This window comes from Somniosus microcephalus, chromosome 23 (assembly GCF_052327205.1).
Source record: "Somniosus microcephalus isolate GS21.2 chromosome 23, FLI_Smic_1.0, whole genome shotgun sequence".
NCBI lineage: Eukaryota > Metazoa > Chordata > Chondrichthyes > Squaliformes > Somniosidae > Somniosus > Somniosus microcephalus.
In genome coordinates, this window is record NC_141009.1 from 32162923 (window position 1) to 32189362 (window position 26440).

A 26440-nucleotide genomic window follows, 5' to 3' on the forward strand; every position below is an offset into this window, starting at 1 on the left:
CTTTGTACAAGGCAGGGGCAGATCATGCGTTGCCACCCAGAATGTGAGCAGGCTGTGAATTTTCATGGACATACTTGGCATGCGGTTTCCCCAGAACCAACCAAAGTTCCTGCAGCTTAGGAAGAAACCTGATCAATGATGAAACCCAAAAGGTCAGTAATCTTATTATCGTGCACACAAATCAACAATGTAGGATTATGAAATAATATTTGGAGCTCAGATATATGCAAGTTCTTTCTTTTCATGTTATGCTTAATGTGTCTGCGTTGCAGAAGGACAAAGGACTCTTGCTTTTGATCAGAAGCACAGCCTTTACAATGATCCCATTTGTGACTCAGACTTTTCCATAGGTAAGGCTGAATTTCTTTACTGTTTTTGAACATTGAGAAGTATTTTCTTTGCAGCGTTTTAAGGATTTTTTTATTGACCTACATTAATGCGTAATGGTGACCATCAGTCACTGCTTCAGTCAGCTCATGCCAGGTGAAGGTGGTACCGACTGGCTCTGTGCATGTGTGGCTCTTTAGTATGCCACGCAATCGGAAAAAGGAGTAAGGCACGACTGCAGTCCATGTCAAAAGTGAGCACATCACCATTTAGTGTAAATAAAACGCAAGCAGGGGATTTGGTTGTAAAATTGCAAGTTCGGGGACCCCGTCCTCATCCGGTGACACAATGTTAAGAGAATATAACTAAAGTAAGACTAACATTTGAGATAGACAAGATTAAAGTTAAGATTTTAATTATTTCTAGGACAAACAATTTTGGTCAGTTGGCCCTAACTTTTGGAACCAGTGTTGCCAATTAAAATAGCAAAATAAAGTTTTAGTTGTCATTCAAGTGCCAGTTTATTGTTTCTGAACAATTTCTATGACCTTGTAAAACTGTAAGGAGTGAAACAACAATTCTGATATTTTGTTGAAACATAAGTTTTGAAAAGATTCCAACCAAAATGAGAAAAAGAATTTTCTGACAAAATGTATTTTCAAGAAAAACTACAATCTGTCCAAACTTTGCGAAACAAGACTAGACTAAAATTAGGACGACGTTTCTCCTCAAGGTTTCAAATAAAGTAAGAAATTCAAGCCGAGATTAAATTTAAATTATTTCTCGGATTAAAACAAAACTTGTTACACCTCTTCTATAAGAAGCAGGATTTCCATTTGCCGTTTCTTCCCTCTTGAAGTGCCAATTGTTGCTGGGGTGAAGATCCTCAAACACACCAGCAACACTCTGCTATTTAGAATAATAGCCATGGTTGATGTACCAGCCCAGACAGTGGAAGTTATCAAGCTGTTGAACTGCGAAAGGCATAGATTAGTACAGCACAGAAGGTGCTGTGCCAGCTCTTTCGAAGAGCAATCCAGTTAGTCCCACTACCTCGCTCTTTCCCCATATCCCTGCAATTTTTTCTCTTTCAAGTATTTATCTAATACCCTTTTGAAGGCTACGATTGAATCTGTATCCTCCACCTTATCGGGCATTGCATTCCAAATCCTAACCACTCGCTGTGTAAAAAAGTTTTTCCTCCTGTCACCTCTGGTTCTTTTGCCAAGCACCTTAAATCCGTCTCCTCTGGTTATTGCCCCTTCAGCCATTGGAAACAGTTTCTCTTTATTTACTCTAACTAAACCCTTCATGATCTTAAACCCCTCTTTCAAATCTCCTCTTAGCCTTCTCTGCTCTAAAGAGAACCCCAGCTTCTCAAGTCTAGCCACGTAACTTTAATCCCTCAGCCCTGGAACCATTCTAGTAAATCCCTTCTGCACCCTCCCCAAAGCCTTCACGTCCTTCCTAAAGTGTGCTTCCCAGAATTGGACACACTACTCCAGCTGGGGCCGAACTAGTCTTTTATATAGGTTTAGCATAACTTCCTTGCTTTTGCACTCTATACCTCTATTTATAAAGCCCAGGATCCCAGATGCTTTATTGACCTGTCCTGCTACCTTCAAAGATTTGTGCACAAACACCCCCAGGTCCCTCTCTTCTTGCACCCCCATTAAAATTGTACCGTTTAGCTTGTATTGTCTCTCATTCTTCCGACCAAAATGTATCACCTCATACATTTCGGCGTTGAACTTCATCTGCCATATGTCCGCCCATTCCACCAGCTGCTCTATGCCCTCTTGAAGTCTACCACTTCACAGCTGACCCGGTCCTCATCCGATGACCCCTTCCCATTTATTGTTGCCTCTCCATTTGATACCATTGTTCTGTTAAGAGAAGCAAGAAACGCATACTAAATACATTTCTGATAGGAATTGATTTTGTGTGAATTTGTTGCTAGTTAATAGAGTTTTATATCTTGTACACTTTCATGTAATCTATTAGAAAGAAAATCTGTGTTCCAGTAATACCTCAATTGCTGGAAGTTTGAAACAGAAAATGATGGAAAAATGTAGCAGGTGGATGATATAAACACAAGGGGGGAAAAATTGGGCGGTGCCCATTTTGGGGCGCGTCCCACCGCCGGAAATTCAGTAGTAGCGCCCCAAGCAGGAGGTGGGGCACTACTGGAAGCACTCTACCTCCTTCTTTGGGGCGCTACGTGCAACAGCACCACGCGCATCGGCACGTAGCGCCGTGTCATTGTAGTCCTCCCTCCCCTGATTAAAGGGGTGGGGCCTAGCGCTGCGCGCACCGGGGCTCTGCTGGACCACCGGGAAGCGGGGTGCTGTGAAAACAGCCCAGCACTCAAGAGGAGCGCTGGGGCTGAGCGATCGCGGCCGGCACCCCGAGAATAAAAGGGGAAGGGGGCAGGTGCTTGTAGTTGGCCCCAAAAAATGGCTGCCCGACACCTGTCCCTTTTACTAGCGCCGCCGCTGCAAAAACGCTACCCTGACCCCGTCGGACATATTGTCCGGCGATAGGTCGGGGCGTAAGGGAAATTTGCGGCTGGGGCACTGCGCATGGCGATGACGTCATTGCTGGCGGCGCTACCAGCTCCCGCTGCCGCTAACCTCCCACTGAATTTCACGGGAGGCGTTAGCGGCGCCGTCCCCCGGGCACTAAGGGGAGCCGCAAATCCAACCCAATTTCCACCCCCCCCCCCCCCAAGAGATTTTTTTTGGAACAGGAACAGGAAGAGGCCATTGTGCACAACCAACCTCTCCTGATGAAGGGATACACTTGAACATCTGAAAATGCTAGGTTAACACGTCCAACAGTCTGCAGTAATTTCTGTTTCTATCTCCCAGGCTGCTTTATTGTGTGAACTGTGTACCAGAGTGCGTTTCGTAGTCCGAGCCCGCTGCATGTGTTATTTTCTTTCCTTACAGGACAGCTAAGTAACACCTGCCAGTTGTGTGGAGCCAACTTTTCCCGAAAGAGTGGCCTGGTGGATCACGTTCAGTTTGTGCATCAGCAATATCGGCCCCACGTGTGCATGCTGTGTGGTCAGGGGTTCCGTCGGCCATCAGAACTCAAAAGACATGTCCAGCGGTGTCATGACAGTGAGTTTCATCTACATCGCAAGAATCCAACTGGAACCTTTTCTCCCAACAATTTTTGCCCCGTCTGCACAAAGTGTGAATGCCGGAGATCTGCTGTACACTTTCAGCATTTCCCCCTCTGAATTCTTTCTCAAGTCTCTGCAAAACATCCGGAGATGATGTTGTTTCCAATTTGATTATCATTTGAACCAGTAATTTGAACGGCTTTCCTGCGCTAAAATAATCATAATTTGCCTTTCTATTCTGAACCAATAATTTCATTAAGGTTTTATCGTTTGGAAATTAATTTGTTAATCAAAGCTGAAAAGCCCTCGCAGATTGTATCTACTTTTGATTTTATTGAGTGTCTCTGATTTACACCTTTTAGATTTCAAAAATTACCAGCTTTGTTGAAACACCATCAAAGAAATTTAACTATGATAAATTTGGTTAGTTTTTAGATTCTTGTAAAATTACAGTACAAGGTCATTGCTTTATATTCATTTGAAAGTCAGTTAGGCCACCATTTTGAAACATTATTGTAAAGTTCTTGCTTTACATCTTTAGTGCGGTCCCTTGTTCCACCTCAGAGCATAACTGTGCATCGTTTCTGGTTTACAGATTGCACGTCTAGCATCCAGATTCGCAATGTTACATCTCGAGAGAAAGCTCGCACTGTCGAAAATGGGCTGTTAGGATTACCAGGTATGTTTTCAACCTGCTTTGTTTAAAAGGGTAGAAGCTAAGCAGAATACCTTGACGTAATATTTTCTTCAGTACCTTGCTGGATTTTAATTTTTTCCTTTCGTGGGTTTTCCTGTCCCACAGCAGCATCTCACAAAAGAGCAACCCATGTGAATGAGACTGCCGGAGAGACGCCCGTGAAAGTCTCGTCCCACGGCAGGTTTTATTTTTGTTTCTGTCTTTAGACAATAATAGTTAGCCATTAGGTGTCAGTCTTGGCTCACTAGGAGCTACTCTTGTCTGAGTCAGAAGGTCGAGCATTCAAGCCCCACTTTAGAGACTTCAGCGTGAAACTCCGGTGCAGCACCGAGGGGCTGGTTGCATCATCGGAAGTGCCGTCTTTCGGATGAGCCATTAAACCGAGGCCCCATCTGCCCTGTCAGGTGGATGCAAAAGATCCCACGGCACGATTCGAAATAGAGCAGGGTAGTTCTCCCAGGATCCCTCAATCAACATGACAAAAACAGATTATTTCGTCAATTATCTCGCTGCTTCTTGTGGGACCTCGCTGTGCCCAGAATGGCTGCCACATTTGCCTACATTACAACAATGACTGCACTTCAAAAGTAACTCATTAACTGTGAAGTGCATAGCGATGTCCTGAGGCTATGCGCTGTATTTGTAAGCTCTTTCCTCTTTCGTTAATCACATCACCAGGCATCTTACCACTTTGTCATGTACCACTTGCCCCTCCTTCATGTGGGGATGTGATTATTTTACCCAATGTTTATCTCCACCAAGAATCAAGTTAATAATGCATTTATCATGCAACAAGTCAGCAGCACCAATAATTTGAGAATTTGCGATTCAGCATAACCTAAAACATGCATTTGGATCAAATGCAAGTGAAATGAACGAGTTCATTTGAGGTACAAGGCAGAGATGTTCGTGGGATTCGTTCTCCGAGACTCTATTACTGCTTTCAAAGGCTAATCTGTAGAAATATAACAAGGTAACCCTTCACAGTAGTGGTAAATACAGTCATTAAATACACAAAACTGTCTAAATGGTAGGTGAAAGGTGTCCTGAAAATTAAGCAGAATATTTTTTTAATGGTGAAAAACTATTAAATGTTGGTGTTCAGAGAGGTTTAGGTGTCCTAGTGCAAGAAACAGAGTTCGCATGCAGGTACAGCAAGCAGTTTGGAAGGCAAATGGCATGTTGGCCTTTATTGTTAGAGGGTTGGAATACAAAAGTAAGGAAGTCTTGCTACAATTGTACAGGGCCTTGGTGAGACCACACCTGGAGTACTGTGCACACTTTTGGTCTCCTTATCTGAGGAAGGATATACTTGCCTTAGAGGCGGTGCAATGAAGGTTCACTAGATTGATTCCTGGGATGAGAGGGTTGTCCTATGAGGTGTGATTGAGCCTCTGGAGTTTAGAAGAATGGGAGGTGATCTCATTGAAACGTATAAGATTCTGAGGGGGATTGACAGGGTAGATGCTGAGAGGTTGTTTCCACTGGCTGGAGAGTCTAGAACTAGGGGGCATAGTCTCAGGATAAGGGGTCGGCCATTTAAGACCGAGATGAGGAATTTCTTCACTTAGAGGGTTGTGAATCTTTGCCCTAAAGGGCTGTGGATGCTGAGTCGTTGAGTAAATTCAAGGCTGAGAGATAGATTTTTGGACTCGAGGAATCAAGGGATTTGGGGATCGGGCGGGAAAGTGGAGTTGAGGATCAGCCATGATCTTATTGAATGGTGGAGCAGGCTCGAGGGGCCATATGGCCTGCTCCTAACTCTTATGTTCTTAAACTGTAGCTGAGTAGAATTGATTTTCTGTTAGATAAAGTGAGTGTGTTATCAGGGCTTCCAACATAAACGCTGCACTTATTTAAAATCAACACGTTCGTATTTGGAAACACTTCAGCAGCTCCTTTGTACTTCACAGAGTCAGTTTGTGCCCATTTTAAAATATAAATTACTTGCCTGTAGTGTTTGCCCTTCAGGGAAAAAAAAGTTTAACCATCTCGTAATACATTTCATTGTCTGCCAACATCAGTCAAAGTTCCTGAGCCTTCACAGGTCGAACTTACTTGTAATTTTATTCACTAAACACAATCAGAAACATCGGTCAACCTGTAGGCCAGCATGATTATGCATTAAAAAAAAACTCTCCATGCCTTTGACTCTGGCCATTTGTGCATTTCCACCTCTTTTCACCCCATCATTGGCGGCCAGCCTTCAATGCCCCGAGCTCTAGAATTCCCTCTGCAAAGCCTTCTGCCTTTTCATTGCCCGCTTCTCCTTTAAGACCTTCGTTAAAAACCCACCACTTTGACCAAGCCCCTTCTAATATCTCCTTCTTTGTCTCGGTGTCTATTTTTGTCTGTTGATGATTCTGTGAAGCGTCTTGTGATGTTTTTCTACATTAAAGGCATTATATAAATGCAAGTTGTTCACATAGAATCATGTAGCACAGAAGGAGGCTGTACGGCCCATCGTTCTTGGAAAGATCGTCCCACTCCCCTGCTCTTTCCCCATAGCCCTGTAAATATTTGTTGTATTCTTACAAAATTACTCACATTGCATTCATTTATCTTACTAAAATAACACCAACAATATTGAAAGAGTGTCTTCAAACCTGGCACAATAGTGTATGGCTTTCTGTCTTACAGATCACTTACCCAAGATTCAGATCAGTAATGTTACATCTTTAATCAAATACTACATTGTTGAAAACAATGAACAGAAATCAGCAGGTACGTTTTCAGTCTGTTTTGTTTAAGGGTACAGGGTACTTTGCAAGAATGAGGGGAACCGTGAAAAGCATCTCCTTTGGCTTTTTAAAGGATTTTGTTTTTACTTTGCATATTTTCCTGCCGTGCAGATGAAGGGAAACTTGTCCGAGGTTCTGCCAATCAGACTGAAACTGGTAGAATAACACCTGCGAAAAACAAAAAGGCAATCAAAAGGCCCAGGAGTAAGTTCATTTTTCACAACTTTTTTTTTTCGTTACTACTCTCTTGAAAGTTTTGACTCCTGCCCGAGCAAGATTCGAAAGGCTCTGGCAGCCCTCCTGTGCTTTACTTAAGCGGCAGTTCTTCATGCAAGAACCCAATGAGTGTCAACAGGCTATTCAGTTATCGAGGGAATCACAGAAGGGCTAGATCTTGTCCTCATCAATGTCCACTGCGGCACACTTCCCAGCAAGAGTGAAGAGGAACAGGGACTATGACTCATTTTGCCCTTCCTTGTAGAGGGACCTAGAGGCCAATGGTAATTACCCCACTGATGTTTAACGTTAACTTTCCAATGAGGAAAAAACCTGAAAAATGTTAACCCATTAATAAATGGTTACTGAAGTCAGCTACAAGCATGATAGCACACTGTTAGTCACTTCTATATATTTACATTATAGCCTTCAATTATAGTTAGTGTCTCCATAAATTATTGGGAAGAAGTTTCACAATGCAATATTAGCACATAATGCAATTTTCACACAAAAACATTCAGATAATATTCCTTTGTCTGCTATTTTAACAGGGCATTAAATGGTTTACTTTAAATGGGCTGATGTCTTCTTTAAGACAGAGGAAGTGGACAGAGGAATTATACACACACACTGATAAATGTATTTGTTAATATCCCACAGTACAGTTTCGTCCAATGCATTTCATTTCATATATAGGTGGGGATTTCACGGGTGGGAATAAAGAGAAACTCTTGAAATTCGTGAATCTACAGCAATGTGTAACTAGAATTCCAGTCAATCTGCCTAGAATTTCAGTATCTATGGAATATAGGGGCAAATGTTATGATTTAATTACTCCCCCCCCCCCCCCAGCATAGAGCTTCTCAAGACGAGAGCGGGTATCGGGACCTTTTGGCCTGCGCCATCTTCCACCCATTAAAATTAGGCTCGGCCCCAGCCACACAATCACAAAATGGACTCCTCAGTGTTCTTGCCACGAACGGCGCAAGTCTCAGTGGAAACAGTTGATGTAGATTAGATATTTCTGAAAACATCTGAGGACAGAGGTTACGAGGCGCCACTCTGGGGCAGGAAACCTCACTGTGGGCAGGAAATGTTGCTTGATGGAAGGAAGCAGTGTGCAAGAATCATGGCTACAATGTTTTAAGGCCAATTTCTGAATCACACTCGTGTCTGGCAAGGCTCCACGAGGACAGAAGCACTCGACAATTTCTGTCCTCAGATGCATGTTCAGTTATAAAAGAACATGGAATTGCACTTCCATCCAAACCAGATTTTTATTATGTTGATTTTTTTTTTTAATACTACACGCACTTGTTAAAAATATTTGAATCATTGCAGGAAAAGCTCATTCCGTTGATAATCAATCATGTAAGTTTTTTTCCCTTAAAAGTGGCACTGTGAAAAAATTAGAACTTCCGACAGTTGGCCAATTTACAAGTTTAATTTGTGGAGTGAAAGCTTATTTTAAATTGTACTGTTTCTCTTTATTTTTGGAAGATAACCTTTAAACCCATTACGCTGCTACAATCCATTGCTGACTCCCAGATTTCACTGATCATCAGGGGGATTGCTCTTACTGCAGACACGGTTTTCCTGCCCGTTGGTCTGACCGACCTAATATTTGGCATCTTCAGTTTCTCCAGAGAAGATTATCGATCCCCCCCGGGCCCCCCCCCCCCCAAAAACTTTCGAGAACACGTATTATTTTTCTCTGCCGACAGGAACAAATCTTCCTGATTCTTGGCTCCACAGCTGCTCCTCTCAGTTGAGAGCTCCCATTTCCACATTTGTTGATATGCAACAGACGTGCATTTATAACAGGACAGAAGGGTGCTGCACTGATCAGTCAGCCATTAACAGCTTGCACTCGCTTCATTTTGCGCCAATGATGATGAAACAGTTGGTGCGGAGGCACGGGATGTCAGTATCGAGCATTTTGAGGTCACCAATAACACAGAAGCAGATTAAAGTTTCCCCCCCTTACTCTGCGCCCAGACCCTGTCTCAGAAGAGCATTCCCAATGTGACATTTTTTCCATTTCTCACACTAGCTATCCTATGGCCTGTCGCGCTAAATTAGGGGTAATTTTGCAACGTGTGCTCAAGCCCATTAATGACTGGACCGAGACGACCCAAACCCATTTCATGCAGGTCGCTTGTAGCCAGCAGATAAAGGACAGGGTCTTCCTGGACTGGATTTAATTCTAGATTTCAAAGGTGAAACGTCAGCGTGTATCCCACTGCATCACCCAACAACAGACTCCCAAAGCAAGCGCTCTGCTCCGGCACGGCAAGAGAGCCCCAGGTTCAAGGACACCCTCAAAGCCTCCTTGAAAAAATGTAACATCCCCATCGACACCTGGGAATCTCTGGCCCAAGACCGCACAAAGTGGAGGAGAAGCATCCGGGAAGGCGCCGAACACCGAGTCTCTTCGCCGGGAGCAAGCAGAAGCCAAGCGCAGGCAGCGCAAGGAGCGCACGTCAACCCAAGCACCCCACCCACCCGCCCCTTCAACCACCGTCTGCCGCACCTGTGACAGAGACTGTAGGTCCTGCATTGGACTCATCAGTCACCTGCGAACTCATTTTTAATGTGGAAGCAAGTCATCCTCGGTTCCGAGGGACTGCCTAAGAAGAAGCATCACCCAATCGTACTTTGTAAGTTTCACAAAATATGCAGTGCTTATATTATTTAAGCAGCAGCAACAACTTGCATTTTTATAGCACCTTTAACATTCCAAAGCACTTCACAGAAATATAATCTGTTAAAAATGGACACTGGCCCATATCATTCGATTTTTCTGCTCAAAAATGTATTTCCTAATTAAGAGACATTTCTAATTTCAAATAGAGGTGAGGTGAGAGTGACTGCCCTTGACACCAAGGCAGCAGTTGACCGAGTGTGCCATCAAGGAGCCCAAGTAAAATTGAAGTCAATGGGAATCGGGGGGAAAAACGCTCCACTGGCTGGAATCATACCCATCTCAAAAGAAGATGGTTGTAGTTGTTTGAGGTCAATCATCTCAGCCCTAGGACATCACTGCAGGAGCTCCTCAGAGCAGTGTCCTTGGCCAACCATCTTTAGCTGCTTCATCAATGACCTTCCCTCCATCATAAGGTCAGACATGGGGATGTTCGCTGATGACTGCACAGTGTTCAGTTCCATTCGCAACTCCTCAGATAAGGAAGCAGTCCATGCCCACATGCAACAAGACCTGGACGACAGTCAGGCTTGGGCTGATAAGCGGCAAGTAACATTCGCGCCATACATGTGTCAGGCAATGACTGTCTCCAACAAGAGAGTCCAACCACCGCCCCTTGATGTTCAACGGCATTACCATCGCCAAATTCCTCACCATCAACATCCTGGGGGTGACCATTGACCAGAAACCTAACTGGACCAGCCACATAAGTACTGTGGCTATAAGAGCAGGTCAGAGACTGGGTATTCTGCGGCGAGTGTCTCACCTTCTGACTCCCCAAAGCCTTTCCACCATCTACAAGGCACAAGTAAGGAGTGTGATGGAATAAGCTCCACTTGTTGTTGGTGCTGCACTCCTCCAGGCAACACAAGAAGCTCAACACCATCCAGGACAAAGCAGCCCGCTTGATCGGCACCCCATCCACCACCATAAACATGCACTCCCTCCACCACCAGCGCACCGTGGCTGCAGTGTGTACCATCTACAAGATGCACTGCAGCAACTCGCCAAGGCTTCTTCGGCAGCACCTCCCAAACCCGCGACCTCGACCACCTAAGAAGGACATGGGCAGCAGGCGCATGGGAACACCATCACCTCCAAGTTCCCCTCCAAGTCACACACCATCCTGACTTAGAAGTATATCGCTGTTCCTTCATCATCGCTGGGTCAAAATCCTGGAACTCCCTCGCTAATAGCACCATGGGACTACCTTCACCACACGGACTGCAGCGGTTCAAGGCGGCGGCTCACCACCACCTTCTCAAGGGCAATAAATGCTGGCCTTGCCAGCAACGCCCACATCCCAGGAACTAATTAAAAAAAAGATAATTTCTGTTGTTCAGGGGATGGTTCCTGTCTTCTGTTGAGGTGTTAAGGGAGTGACAGTACTAACCACACACAGCTCTTCTCTCTCGTGTCTATCTTTTCACCATAGCAGATAAAATCAGCCTCCGAGATGCCTGGAGTCATGATTTGCGTCGCTGGGATCTGCCTTTAGCTCGTTGCCTGACTGAGAAAAGTGTTGCAATCAGCTCAAACATTAATCTGCAAAGAGAAAGTTGTGACTCTGATTAGCAACAGGCTTTTTTTGACAAGCAGGTGATATTTCGACACTGTGCTAAACCATTTTCTGACACAATGTTGAATTTTGCTATTTTGCTGTATATACCATAAAAAACATTTATTTTTCCCTTTTGTGTCAGCACATTAAAAAATGTATTTAAAAAGAAAACAAGCCACTTTGTTCTTGAAGTTCAGCAATACAGCTTGCTCCTCTGTTGTGTGATATAACTGCATTAAATCAGAGAGAGAAACAGAATGCGGTGAATTGTTGCACAACTTTGGAACATTTTGTTCCATATTTTAATGTTTTTTTTTATGGTGATCTTAGGTAGCAGTTAGATGGGATGGTCCACCAGCACCTTTACCATGATATTCTGGTCTACATTCAGCAGCAGCAGGGGCAGTAGTTGATGTACTGCTCAGAGTCTTTACCTATTTGAGGATTATGGATATTAGAAATGACTTTGGGGAGTAAGTGACCCAGTTAAGGGAAGAATTTTCTCTCTTAAAAACAGAATCTAATTGAACAATTTTTCAATCTTTGAATTTTCCTTTCTCCATCTTTCCATTAGTGTTACTTTCCCTCTTCAGATCTGCTCCGCAGTGGACCATTTCCCAATATAGTACAGGAAACTCTCGATTTACCGGCACCCAAACAACCGGAAATCTCGGTTAACCGGCAAAATTCAGGAGTAGGTTCAGTTAAGTTTTTCTTCATATTAGTGGCCGTTTCTTGATTCTTGGCTGTGTAATCGGGGGTTCCTGCACTTGTTGCTAAGCAACAGGGACGCTTGGTCTGTGGTCGGGCTTCTTGCACCTGTTGCTAAGCAATAGGGAAGCCTGGCTTTGTTGCTGTGTACGGAGCTCTCGTACCTTTTAACTATAACTCTCTGTAATCCGGACTTTTTGATAAACCGGCACCATGCCGGTCCCGTCGGTGCCGGATAAAAAAGAGTTTCCTGTATGCAGGTGGGCACCTTGTCCCAGGCCTCTGCCAGTGCTGTTCTTGAACTGCTGGCTGGAAGCTGCAAAAGAATAGTGCAGCTCGAGTCTCTTCCTCTGTGGAAGTGCTTCACCTCATCTAACCTCAATGTCACCTCTTCAGTCGAGGTTGGAAACTAGATGTGAAGGAAAAGCTGTGTCCTGCAGCATGTTAATGCACCAATGCGATAAATGAACTATAAATGTTTCATCACCAATGAAAGGAATAGCTGATGGAATCGATACAGAACAATGTTCTATTCAAAGGCCAATGCAATATTGCTCCCAATGGGCCATTAAAGAGGTATGCAACGGCGAAACTCTGCCCAACTTGGCATTTTTCTTCCTCCCAGGAGAGCCCACCCGACCTCTACCTGCCATACTTCTGCACCGTGTGGCTGAGATTGGGAACTCAGAGGAGCAGGGAGCTTGGACCTGCGTCCCTTCATTCCATAGCACTGTGTGTCCAGCTATGGTGCAATGCTTCAAGCACCTTTTCTTGTCTCGGTACAGGATCCAAAGCCTCACTTACAAGGATTCTACTGAACGTTCTTCCTTGTATTTAGAATTTCTGAAATGCTGTGATAAATGTCATTGCACAAGTAGATTTTGCTTTACACTTCGTTTTTGCAATTATTTTTCACTTTAGTTTTTCCACCCAAATCAACCTCTAGGACCCACACACTCATTGAGCAGTTAGGCACCTCCATGGACACCCTCAATACTGGTCTTGGTTGACCTTCATGTTGGCACATTTCATTTCAGTAAGGAACCCTCTCCAAACACTTACTCCTCTCCTCCAAACACTTACTCCTCTCCTCCCTAGACAGACTACTTGAGTGGCAAACCTTTCTGTAGGGAATTCCCCATATCAGTCAAAACTGTTTTTAAAAAATCTGTATTTCCTGATATGGCTTTGTTTTCGTGTTATTATTAACACTAAGCATCCCAAGTATACAGTGATGCAATGAGAATATGTTTAAGTGTCAGTTTGGGAATCTATAACCTAATGGTCTCACGCTAACGTTTTATATTTTCAGGAGTGCATGGTTGCAGTCTTTGTGGGAACAAGTACTTGTATTATTCCATTCTCTGGAAACACAAACTTATGCACGGAGGTACGCTTTCCTTCCAATCAGAATTCTAGTTTCAAATCTTGCTACTTTTGAGATAACTTAGGAGATTTAATTTTGGCCAATATTATGAATGGCAAATTTGGTAATAAGTACAAACACTGTTAATTGCATTTAGTTTCTTTACCCAGTTAATTAGAATCAAAAAAAATAGATTAGCAAATACTCATTTTTCCTCAGTTATTTCCCAAAGTATACAAGGTCTTTAGATTTCCCAGATTTGAATATTTAAGGGCAGGACCAGCAAAGGGGCCTAGTGACACACAGTGCCAGTTCACTAACATGGTGTCACCCAAACTGATGGGTTGAAAATCGCCCACTGTGGTTTGCCATTGCCGATCCCGATCCACGCTGGTGGACGGGGTTTCTGCAGGAGGCCTTATTAGGCTCAATTACATTTTCTTAGAAGTGGGCAGGAAAATTAGAAGACAAAGAAGTGTGAGGAGGACACAAAGAGCCTGCAAAAGGGATATAGACAGGTTAAGTGAGTGGGCAGTAAGGTGGCAGATGGAGTATAATGTGGGGAAATGTGAGGTTATTCAATTTGGTAGGAAGAATAGAAAAACAATTTTTTTTAAATGGTGAGAAACTATTAAATGTTGGTGTCAGCGAGGTTTAGGTGTCCTCGTACAGGAAACACAATGTTAGCATGCAGGTACAGCAAGTAATTAGAAAGGCAAATGGCATGTTGGCCTTTATTGCAAGGGGGTTGGAGTATAAGAGTAAGGAAGTCTTGCTACAATTGTACAGGGCTTTGGTGAGACCACACCTGGAGTACTGTGCACAGTTTTGGTTTCCTTATCTGAAGGAGGATATAACTTGCCTTAGGTTCACTAGATTGATTCCTCAGATGAGAGGGTTGTCCTATGAGGAGAGATTGAGTAGATTGGGCCTATACTCTCTGGAGTTTAGAAGAATGAGAGGTGATCTCATTGGAACAGATAAAATTCTGAGGGGGATTGATGGGGTAGATGCTGAGAGGTTGTTTCCCCTGGCTGGAGTGTCTAGAACTAGGGGGCATAGTCTCAGGATAAGGGGTCGGCCATTTAAGACCGAGATGAGGAGTAATTTCTTCACTCAGAGGGTTGTGAATCTTTGAGCATCCACAGCCCTCTGGGATAGAGAATTCCAGTCGATAACTATATCCAAGACAGAGATAGATGGATTTTTGGACTCTTGGGGAATCAATTTGGGGGAATATGGGGGTCGGGCGGGAAAGTGGAACTGAGGTCGAAGATCAGCCATGATCTTATTGAATGGCGGAGCAGGCTCAAGGGGCCCTATGGCCTACTCCTGTTCGTATTTCTTACGTTCTTGTAAGAAATCCATGCTGCTGTTTGGTACTTAGCAGCTGGAAGGTAAACAGCATTGGGAGAGGCATGCAAATGGGCCACCTGTTCACCTCATGCTCGGGGAGGAGTGCATAACATAGAGGGGCAGTAACTGAAAGAAACAGAGACTGGAAAGTAAAATGTACAACAGCTGCCAAAAACCTACCCAGCTGGCTTGAGAAGTAATCCATAATTTACATGGACCTTGCCGACAGTGGCTAATAACATCGTCAAGCTGGTGCCTTTTATGCTGTTAATCTTTTATGTCTCATATGAAATTACATTAGAATAAGCTTCAATAAATATAATTTTTATTAAAGTACTCTTTGTTTGCAGCACTTACATAGCATGAAGACGACAAAAATGATTAGTTTTTTTGGAGGGAGTACTGAAATGAGTAGAGGCGTGTGTATACAGTAGACTGGCATATAGTATTGTTAGAATCTTTCAGCTTCCTTTACAAGTTTACAGCCCAATGTGAATGGACTGCATGTGATGAAGAATACAAGTTTGAGAAATGCATTTTTACTTACAGGAAAAAAGAAACAGTTCTGTCTACTGTGTGGATCTGGCTTTTTCAGGCCAAAGGACCTGGACATTCACTTCAAATCAGAACATCATCAGGCCTTTAAGTTTAAGTGTCCACACTGTGAAAAAGGTTTCAACCGACCCATTGATGCTCAAAAGCACATAATTGTTAGGCATACAGGTAGGTTTATGGTGATGTGTTAAGACTTGCTTCTTCAGTATTTAGAAGATTTTCAGTGCGATTGGAATCTGAATGTTTTCCAATCCCTGAGGCTAGAAAATGTTTACAAGCTCAAGATAATAAAGCCATTCAGCCCAAAATGATTCATTCATCCAGAATAATTCTGAAATAACCCGTAATATAATCTAGTATAACATAACATATAATAACTTTTTCTCAGCGTAACTAGAGTGAGGGAGGGCGAGCATGATGTACGCAGTTGTGCACAAGTTTACTTCTGTATACACTCCTGGCAGCAGAGGCTCAGAACAGCACTTGTTCCTTGCTATTTTGTCCAGAGGATAGGAAGCAACACGTTTGCTGATTGTAAGGTGTGCTGGAATCCCAGGGGATGCATGGCCACTGAAGGGAGAGGGGCATTGGACAGATCTAATAATGCTAGCTACAGTCTTGAAGCTAACACAGATGAAGTGTAAGAGCTTTAGAAGAACCAAGACACATCTGCACACCCACATCCCAAAATAAAATCAACCAAGTTAAAGATGGAACAGATTTGAATTTATATAGCACCTGCATGTTCTCAGGATGTCGCAAAGCGCTTCACAGCCAAGACACTACTTTTGAAGTGTAATCACTGTTGTTATGTAGGCAATACAGCAGCCAATTTGTACCCAAGGTCCCACAGACACAAAAAATGAAATGACCAGTGATTTAAGTTACGAGAAGCATTTCAGTATCGCTGGTAAAAAGCAGCCAGGTACTAGTCAGAAATCAGAGCTCACCATCACTGTGCATAAAGCACACTACGAATACATGCCAAAGGGGCAACTTTGCACAGACTCTCACTTTCAGCGAATGTGGGTGGGAAATTCGGGCCGACAATGTTGAAACCTTAACCCCACCTGAGCCAAGAACAGAGCCTTGTAAAATAGCCCCTAAAATCTAATTGACAAACTATTTACAAAACTCAACATATAGCATGGACAATCCAATCAAAAAGACAACAAAGAAATCACTGCACTGTTATACTATTAAGTTACAGTAATTCCCACAAGCAAGCTGTCAGTATTTAGAACAGAAAAATCGAGGCAACAATTCAAGCTTCGGAAATTCACAAAGCAGAGTATTATCTCGAATGTTCCTTCAAACTTTGCTGCCTTTGTACAAAACATAGGCACTCTCAGTGTACGGATCTCAGCAACACTGACTGCTCACCCAGTGTTAGCCGAGGCTTCCATCGAGTTGACATCACCACCCGGGTATGGAACTTTTCCACCGCAGACAGCACCTGAAGAAAGCAAGACGCACAAACACCTCTGGTGCAGGATTCTGCTAGAGCAAATCTCTAGTCCTTGACAGAGGAAATGCATAGTGCAAGGAGAGTACAGGAGCCAAAACAGGGAAGTAAATATGCACACTAAGTATATACATTTTTTAAAAAATACATTGCAAAAGGCAATACTTACCATTTCTCTTACTCAGGCTGTTTGTGAAGTGTCTCCCTGACTGTACAATATACCCAGTATCTCTCAGCTGCTCAGATGGTGCACTGCATTAAAACTGTCAAAATATAAATCATTGCCAAAATGTCATCGGACAATTGGTCAAAAGAATGGTCCCTCATGTCCTTCACACTCGAGTGCAGCCAGGAAACGGATTTTAAGATAGTGTCTGCCACCCTAGTGTTCATACACGTCAGTCATGATCCATGATAACCACTGTAGCATCTTCATGCTGCATTTCTTTGATTTTTCAGATTTGGAGAATTTTATTTGTCGAATTTGTAACACAAGCACAGTGACAGCCTCAGAACTGCAGAATCATGTCAAAAAATTCCACTCCCCAAGTAAGTAAACTTAGATTCCCAAGAGTAATAAGTTCATGACTTTTTGAAAAGTGGCATTGTTCATTTGGATAACTTCCAATTGGCTTGTCCATTCATCACTGTGTGTATTTTAAATGTATTTAATTTCACTTCTGCATTTCCATGCCGATTAGTGGTTCACAAGATGTGTAACCGAGTATAGAATCAGCCTGTACCTGACCCGGACTGGGCAGGAGTACAGAATCAGCCTGTACCTGACCCGGACTGGGCAGGAGTACAGAATCAGCCTGTACCTGACCCGGACTGGGCAGGAGTACAGAATCAGCCTGTACCTGACCCAGACTGGGCAGGAGTACAGAATCAGCCTGTACCTGACCCGGACTGGGCAGGAGTACAGAATCAACCTGTACCTGACCCGGACTGGGCAGGAGTACAGAATCAGCCTGTACCTGACCCGGACTGGGCAGGAGTACAGAATCAGCCTGTACCTGACCCGGACTGGGCAGGAGTACAGAATCAGCCTGTACCTGACCCAGACTGGGCAGGAGTACAGAATCAGCCTGTACCTGACCCAGACTGGGCAGGGTCAAGAAGTTTGTGATAGAAGAAGTTGTGCCCAAAGGCAGATGTTCTGCACCAGGTGATCGGACAGTGAGCTGGAATAAGTGACTCACTTTCTGGTTTTCATCTCCAGACACAGTCACAACGAGAACCACCAGGCTACTTAGCCCAGAAGGATCAGCTCACTGAAGGTGTCCTGGGTCATATAAACACAACCCATTGAAATATGGGTCTATATATTTACCAAATCTTCTGCTCTAGTTCAGCAATATCACTGCTGGAGAAGGGAATATTTTTCTACATTACACACCCAAGTAGTGACAGGAAATACTTTCAGGGCAAGTGAAGCATGGACAGATACAGAATAATAGTTCCCCTGTTCTTCCATTGTACGTGCTTTAAACTCATCCTCCGAAAGTGCCCACTTCTGCTGCATAGTGACATTTCCGTTCCCATTCCCACATCAGCAATCCTCATGACCTGTCTAAATGGGATTTGCCAGCTGAGGGCTACTCTCTTCCAATTTGTGGGTAATTTGGTGATAGGGTCTTACGTTAGGAAGAATGGAGTAATTTTATCTGGGGCCCTTATAGCCAACAGGAATCTAAGAGATGGTGGAAACACTCAGCAGGCCAGGCAGCATTTTCTGTTATTTCAGATTTCCAGCTGCCGCAGTATTTTGCTATTGAATCTAAGAGATAGGTTCGATTCAAACTCAGATCGCAGAGACCTGGGTGCAACCACAATGCACCATCCAAACTGAGGAAGTCTTTTAATGGGATTGTGCCTAACCAGCTGATATTGCTCAATCTATCTTCTCATTGATACTCTGATGTTTTTTCAGTGCAGGTTTTAGTTACTTGATACCTTTTATAATAAATATTTTAAAGAGCCACCATTTTCAAGAAAAACTACAAATCAATAAATCAGAGCCACAAATTGCATTGAAATCCATCAGCCGGTTACTTGTGCAAGTCACCAGCGATGAGAATTACATACAGCTCTTCTAGCTTTGCCTTTACTAGTAAGTGTTGGCCCCTGTAAAAACCTGCTCTCACTGGGAAAGGAGGTTTTCATTTTATTATAATTGTTCAACAGTAAAAAGTAAAACGTTCTTTTTTGCTGAATTCAAAACTTAAAAGTTTTACCACCACCAATCTGGTCATGTCAGCAGATCTCCAGTCACTTTGACCTCTTCTACATCAGCAGAGATTTCTGTGGTAAACAGTTGACCGCTTTCTCCTTGGTTATGGTACACTGTTGCTCTGTGGTGCCTTATCCACCTACAGTTTGCGTCATTGGTACTTCTGTGTTGCCAAATTTCTCCTTTGCGTGTCTTCCGATATCAAACTGCTGCCTAGTCTCTCATCCACAGTGACTTGACAATTGCATTCATCTTAATATCAATTTTATCCACAAGCTCAGCTCTTTTGTGGGTTGAAAGTTCTTTAATATTGCTTATTCCTAGTTTACTTACAGACCATGGGCAGTTTGTGTCTTTTTCCCTCCCTATCTCTGTAACCTCCTCCAGCCCTACAACCCTCCGAGATATCTGTGCTCCTCTAATTCTGGTCTCTTGTGCATACCCAATTTTAATCGCCCCACCATTGGCAGCTGCCAAAGCCCTAAGCTCTGGAATTTCCTCCCTATACCTCTCCACCTCTCTGTCCTCCTTTAAGACGCTCCTTAAAACCTAACTCTTTGACCAAGCTTTTAGTCATCTGTCCCAATATCTCTGTGAAGCGTCTCGAGACGCTTTACTACGTTAAATGCGCTATATAAATGCAAGTTGTTGTTAACCGTTTGTCTCCCTATTTCCTTATGATGATAACTCCTTGCTGGACGAGCATTCCTTTCCCAAGTGACCATGATTCATGTAGGATTCTTGATGCCGAATTTCAGAAAATTATTCAATCCTGTGAGCATTAGAGACAAACCCAATTTTGTCCTTGTAATTGAAATAACAAATTCTAGTGGGGCAAAATTGGGTTGTGCCCTCTTTGGGGCGCTAACTTAGTTGGGGCACTACTTATAGCACCCTGAAAAGTTGGCACCCCGCGCCCAAAATTCACTGGAAGCGCCCCGCCTCCCTCGGAGTGCTGCGAGTGGCGCTGCGGCACTGCAGGTTTTCCTCCCCTTCTTAAAGGGGAGGGGCCTTGCGCAATGCAACCCGGGGCCCAGCTGGGCCACCAGCAATCGGGAGTGCCGGTAAAAGAGCCAGGCACTCGAGGAGTGCCGGGCTCATGGAGCGCAGCCGGCACCCCGCAAGTGGGGGGGGGGGGGGGGGGGGGGGGCCTTCACAGGAGACCGGGGGCAGGTGCTAGCAGGTGGCCAGCAACAAAAATGGCCGGCCGACACACACCCCCCCCCCCCCCCCACTTCAATTTGCGCCGCCCTGGCCACACGTACACCCCCCTGACCCTGTCGGACATAGCGTCCGGTGGTAAGTCAGTGGAGCTACCGAAGATCGCGAGCGGGGCGCTGAATTTTACGGGAGGTGTTAGCGGCGCAAATCAATCAAATTTTTTCCCCTAGGTGTATTTCCAAAATAGGGTCAAGTAGTACGTGACATACCATTAGTCAGAAACCAGATGCAATTAACAAATGTTACATTGAAATTGTGCAAAGCTGTTAAAAAAAAATAAAGCCTTACCAGATGTGAACTGGCAGCATGTTCATTAAATCCATTGCTACCTCCTTTTTACCTTGAGGTCCCAGTTGCCGGACAGCCAGCTCTTTCATACCTCCTTAGAAGTTTGGTGGCAAGGAGTTTGAAATTCTCTCATTGCTCATTATTTTCTCTATTTAAAAGAAGTGTGCATACAGAAACGTTCACTAATCTGAAGCCATTTGAACAACAGACATGACACAACCTGCTTGTAACTTAGGAATATGGGGATGATTACCTGCTATTGCCCATCAGAATCCAAGAAATATGCATTAAAGATGTTAAGTTGAGATAAGCAAACGTGGTACAAACGGATACTTTTTCCATTAAAAACTCATGAAAAATAATGGTTTTATTTAATATTTTATGCAACACATTTATAACTTTGGGCAGAATTATTAGCAGTTCTCAGCTGACCACATCAGCCCCAAGACAAGCATATCTTCTTTTAGCAGAATTGGCAACTGCAGTCATATAGAATGGATGCAGAGAAATGTTTTACATAATAATTCACTCATTTGCTTGTCTTTATAGAATTGTTCCCTTTTAGTTTTCAATTCAGTTCTTAACTGGAAAGTTTTATCCCACTAGAGTACCTGGCTCTATAGTGTTTAGTTCCAGGTTTGGTTCAGTCTTGCCAATTTTTGTTTCTGAGGCTCGGTTTTTCTGAAAGGAGATGTAATGTCTGTTTTTCAAAGCTAAAAGCTTGTTCTTATATATTTTTCCGCAGAAGTCCCTTGCACTCACTGTAATTCTATATTTGAAAACGAATTGCAACTTAAGAGACACATGGGAAAACATTGAAGTAATTTGATTCATTAAAGTAAGTATTCCAAGAAAAATGCATCGTCATCTGTGAACCATGTGCAGATCCCTTGGATTACTTTAAGCATCCTATCAAAAGGACATTTATGCAATGGAGAGCGTTCAGAGAAATGCGCCAGGATGACTTCAGAGCTGGCTTTTATTGGAGAAAGGATGATGAAGGGACGTGACCCAAGTCGCCAAAATAAGGGACATAATTTATGTGGATGGAAGCAGCTATTTGACACAGACTAAGTGCAGAGCTAAAGAACAAAATGCAAAATTAACCAAGCTTCAATTGAGCTGGAGATCAATACATAGAACAGACCTTACAGCTGATGCCAAGCAACTCATGGAAAAAAAGCTGGATAAACACACAGTTGGGAACAGTATTTAAGATATAGTACATACTGAGGTAGACGAAGGCTGCACAAGAGTACAGTGATTTTTAAGTTGCTGGGGTGAAGTAGTTGGGAAGAGTCATTTACAGAGGTCACCACCCAAGGTTGAATGGGGACTAATAAATATTCTGGCATTTTGCTGGATTACTTTAAGCGATCAGAGAAACTTTATGCAGACTATTCTCTTTGGAGATAAAATACAGTGTAAAGTTTATGATGGGTAGGTTGTACATGGTCTGGAGGAGGAGTAAGTTTCCATGTTCTCTTAGATTCTTATATTGTGTAGCTTTTGCGCTAATTAACAGGACATCAGCAAATCTCTGCGTTCCTCGAATTCTGGCCTCTTGCGCGTCCCTGATTTTCATCGCTCAACCATGGGCGGCCATGCATTCAGCTGCCTGGGCCCGAAGTTCTGGAATCCCCTCCCTAAAACTCTCCACCTCTCTCTCCTCCTTTAAGACACTGTTTAAAACCTACCTCTTTGACAAAGCTTTTGGTCACCTTTCCTAATGTGGCTCGGTGTCAAATTTTGTTTGATAACGCTCGTGAAATGCCGTGGGTTATTTTACTACATTAAAAGGTGCTATATAAATGCAAGTTGTTGAAGTTACTAGCTTGGCTTTGTTTCTGAATACAAGACAATAGTGGTTTTTCGTGTTTCAGAAATGTCATTGCATTACCAGTGGACAAAATTGCACCATATCAGAGACAAGACTGACAAGCTATAAAGTAAAAGTGATTAAAATTCCTTCCCCAAAAAGATGATTCCCTCATCAAGCAAAAGCGGAGCAGGCTCGAGGGGCCAAATGGCCTACTCCTGCTCCTATTTCCCATTTCTTATGTAAGTATATTTTCCACTATCTGCTAATTTTAGCAAAAGTTTGCCGAGTTTAGAGAATCAGATTTATACTCGCAACTACTTTACTAAAGGTAATGAATGGTGGAAAATATACCCGAGTGTCTTTTTAAAACCTTACAGCAGAATATTATTCTGCTGCACCAACTGGAATATGCAGTTCCTAAAGCTCATGCTGCATATGTTGAAATCCTTTAACATGGAGTTCTATCCCCATTATGCAACCACTTCAATAAATCTGTAAGAATGTTGGTGTTTCTTTTCAATACGTATGCTCATGGCTTTAAGATATGAACCAGGCCAGAATGGAGTGATCGGCAGTTATAAAATGTAGTTGTAGAAAGATGTTGAAAGTTTTTCTAACAATCCTTATTTGCAGGGCATGGCAAATATAGAGGAGAAACAGGTCACATTTTTCAAGAGTCTGTATCTCTGTATGATGATGAAGACTATTAATGCCCACTACCTTAATGGGGAGAGAGAGACACACATCTGAAGACCAGGTCAAAATGTGAAGGATCAGCTTTTGTGATGGTTAGAAACTGCCAGATAAGCATTTATGGAACTTTTTTTTTTAATTGAAAGACATTTTGATGTTTTTACATTTAAAAATAAAGATGCACATTGTGCAATATTAGCAAAAGGCTGCTCATTTTCATATACCTGGATACTGGGGTTTATGCAGCAAAGCTATTAGCAAAAATGTTTTTAAATATGTGAAGCACTACTGAGGTTGCTGCGTCCCTTCCATAAAATTGAGAGTTTCTCCCTCATGTTCAGATGTAGAAAATAAGTATACTTTGGTCCTTTTGCTCGTAGTTCCTGAAGTGAAATGAGACGGAAAAACTTAAAACCTGTTTGCTGACTCCTACCCTTGACAGGAGTCAGCATTCCTGGTACAGGAAACTCTTTTTTATCCGGCACTGACGGGACCGGCGTGGTGCCGGTTGATCAAAAAGTCTGGATTACAGAGAGGTACATTTACCAAGGTACGAGAGCCCCGTACACGGCCACAGGTGCAGGAGCCCCGGTTACACGGCACTTATGCAGGAGTCCTGGTTACATGGCCACAGATCCAGGAGTCCCTGTTGCACGGCCACTAATATAAAGTAAAACTTACCTGAACCTACTCCTGAATTTTGCCGATTAAGAGAGATTTCCGGATATTAGGTGCCAGTTAAAAGAGTGTTTCCTGGTACAGTGCTGGGTTTTGTTTTAAAGCTCATTGTTCTGTGCCCATCCACCTTTATTTTGTTCAGATTAGTTAAGGCTTTTTTTTTTTAAACCTTCCATTTCTGTTTTGATGCACGGCTACACCTGAAATGTTAACCTATCCTTTTTTCCAGATGCTGATGTGTATTTCTGGCATTTGATGTTTTATTTAAAATTTCCAGCAATTTAAAAAGAAATATGAAAAATTACATTTTAATGTTTGTGGTCTGTTAGTTTCAGGCTTTTACTTCAGTAAATACTAAAAAAAAAAACTTGTATTTACCTTTCATGTCCTGAGGACATCCAAAGTGTTTCATAGCCAAATTGATTATTTTTGAAGTGTAATCATTGTTAGAGTGTAGTGCAGAATCCATAAGAAATAGGAGCAGAAATAGGCCACTTGGCCCCTCGAGCCTGCTCCGCCATTCAATAAGATCATGGCTGATCTTGGGCTCAAAGCCACTTCCCTGCCCGCTCCCCATAATCCTTCACTCCTTTATCTTGCAAAAATCTGTCTATCTCCAACTTAAATGTATTTAATGACCCAGCCTCCACGGCTCTCGGGCAGAGAATTCCCCAGATTTATGACCCTCAGAAGAAATTCTTCGTCATCTCAGTTCTAAAAGGGCAACCCTTTATTCTGAAACTATGCTCCCAAGTTCTAGATTTCCCCTCGAGGGGGAACATCCTCTCTGCATCTACCTTGTTGAGCCCCCTCAGTATCATACGTTTCAATAAGATCACCTCTCATTCTTCTAAATTCCAGTGAGTATAGGCCCAACCTGCTCAACCTTTCTTCATAAGTCAACCCCCTCATCTCAGGAATCAACCGAGTGAATCGTCTCTGAACACATTTACAGGAAATTCTTTTTTATCCGGCACTGACTGGACCGGCGTGTTGCCAGTTTATTCAAATTTCCGGATGACGGAGAGGGTTATCTACCGAGGCTATTTTTAACAAAGAAAAATTTAAAAAAAATCAAGAAATGTGCAGTACAGGAAACTTTGTGCTATCCGGAGGTGAGCTATCCGGCAATCTGGAGCCACCGGCAAAAATCAGCAGCCGTTTTTTATTCTTTTTGTTTGGTTTTTTTGCTTTGTTTGAACAGTCAAGCTGTGCAAGGTCTGTAGCTATAGCAACAGCTTCAGCTACAGAGCTTACAGGCCACACCCAAGTGTTTAGAAGCTGTTGCTAAGCAAGTGTTTGTCGTCAAATACGGAGATAAGAATCTCCGTATCAACATCAACTCTGGAGAGTACGGCAGTTTTGAGGCAACGGCAGCAGCTCGGTCCCGTGGGTGCCGGATAGCACAAAGTTTCCTGTATACAGTAATTGGGTACTCACCTACAGAATGTTGTGTTAAATGGATGGTGGAAGATGCTTGATTAAGTACAGTACTGCCAGTTGAGGGTAATGCAATGCAATGACTACCAGCAGCGTGGGAGACACACAGTACCCCTGTAAAATGGTGGATCAGAAGAGACTACCGGCAGCGTGGGAGAGTCAGACTCCTGTTACAGGGGTATTGAGGTGTTCCGACTCCCAACAGCGCCAAGAAGCCAAGTAGTGGCAGTTTGGAGAACTACCCCCACTGACTAACTCGGCCACCGCGGGAGACTCGGACTCTGACTCGGCAACATTGCCGGTTATTGAGGTGTTATTTTCGGAGTATGAATTTTGCCGGTTAAGAGAATTCCGGATATTTAGGTGCCGTTTAAACGAGAGTTTCCTGTATTTACTTTTCTGCAGCCAAGTATAACCAGCAATAAGTTAAGTGGTGAATTTACTATTACTGTGGCAGAATTCAGTTCAACGCTCAGTGCCCAGCCTGCAGCTTCCTCAGGTCCTTTTATCTCCTTGGGTTGTGTCATGAATCTTAGCATTCATGAAGAAACAAAATAACACTGGGCGGCCAGCTGGTGGCGCCGTCCAAGGAGTATAAATACTCGGGCGTGGGCCCAGCTTCCCCAGGACGTTTTTGTAACCAGAAACTAGTGATGTAACTAGAATCTCATGGTTGTGAAACAGTTGATTAAAGCCTTGTTTTATACTCAACCAAGTGCTTAGTGAGTTTTCTTACGTCAGGTTGTATAACGATTTGGTTTTCTTTTCTTACAACAGTATGCGAACATATTTTGTTAGTAGGTTACATTTTTAAAAACTAGTTCTGTGTAAAACAAAGGATTTGTAATGGATTCGAGAAACTCAGAACCACTTTATAAAGTGCCAACTTGAAAAACTGCATGTGGTCCTAAACTCAGATGTCATTCACAAAAATAGAACGCAGTTCCCAATAAACCAGTTAAACTCTATTCTAACAGATCTCTACATGAATTTGCATTCATGTTAAAACTGTTACTTAAAATTAAACAAAACAAAGGAGGGAGCCAAAGACAAACAGATTCTGTGGTGTACAGTTTTATATGATTTTGCACTTGTGTGCACAGCTTGTGCCATCTTCTAACGCATTGGCGCAGCCGCTACTTAATCATCAGCTGGATACCAAACATTCGAAACAAACAAAAACTGACACAGTGGAAATCTAGACTGGGCAACCAACAGAGAGTCTTGTGGGCTTTA

At 43.1% G+C, this 26440-nt stretch overlaps 1 protein-coding gene across 6 annotated transcripts in view; it reads left to right on the top strand.

Annotated features, from left to right (window-relative positions):
• The window catches only part of LOC147101795 (uncharacterized), a 103297-nt gene extending 77382 nt beyond the window's left edge, over nt 1-25915 (top strand). The window contains exons 15-24 of one of the 6 annotated variants that reach the window (XM_085965751.1): nt 273-350; nt 3279-3452; nt 4053-4136; nt 6795-6878; nt 7007-7099; nt 13400-13477; nt 15359-15532; nt 17289-17378; nt 21317-21409; nt 23027-25915. In XM_085965751.1, coding sequence (XP_085821877.1) covers nt 273-350; nt 3279-3452; nt 4053-4136; nt 6795-6878; nt 7007-7099; nt 13400-13477; nt 15359-15532; nt 17289-17378; nt 21317-21390 — 929 coding nt within the window. In that variant the 3' untranslated portion in view covers nt 21391-21409; nt 23027-25915. Of the gene's footprint in view, nt 1-272; nt 351-3278; nt 3453-4052; nt 4137-6794; nt 6879-7006; nt 7100-13399; nt 13478-15358; nt 15533-17288; nt 17379-21316 lie in introns of all 6 variants that reach the window. The other 5 variants (XM_085965750.1, XM_085965749.1, XM_085965753.1 and 2 more) reach the window with 5 other exon arrangements.
• The last annotated feature ends 525 nt before the right edge of the window (nt 25916-26440 follow it).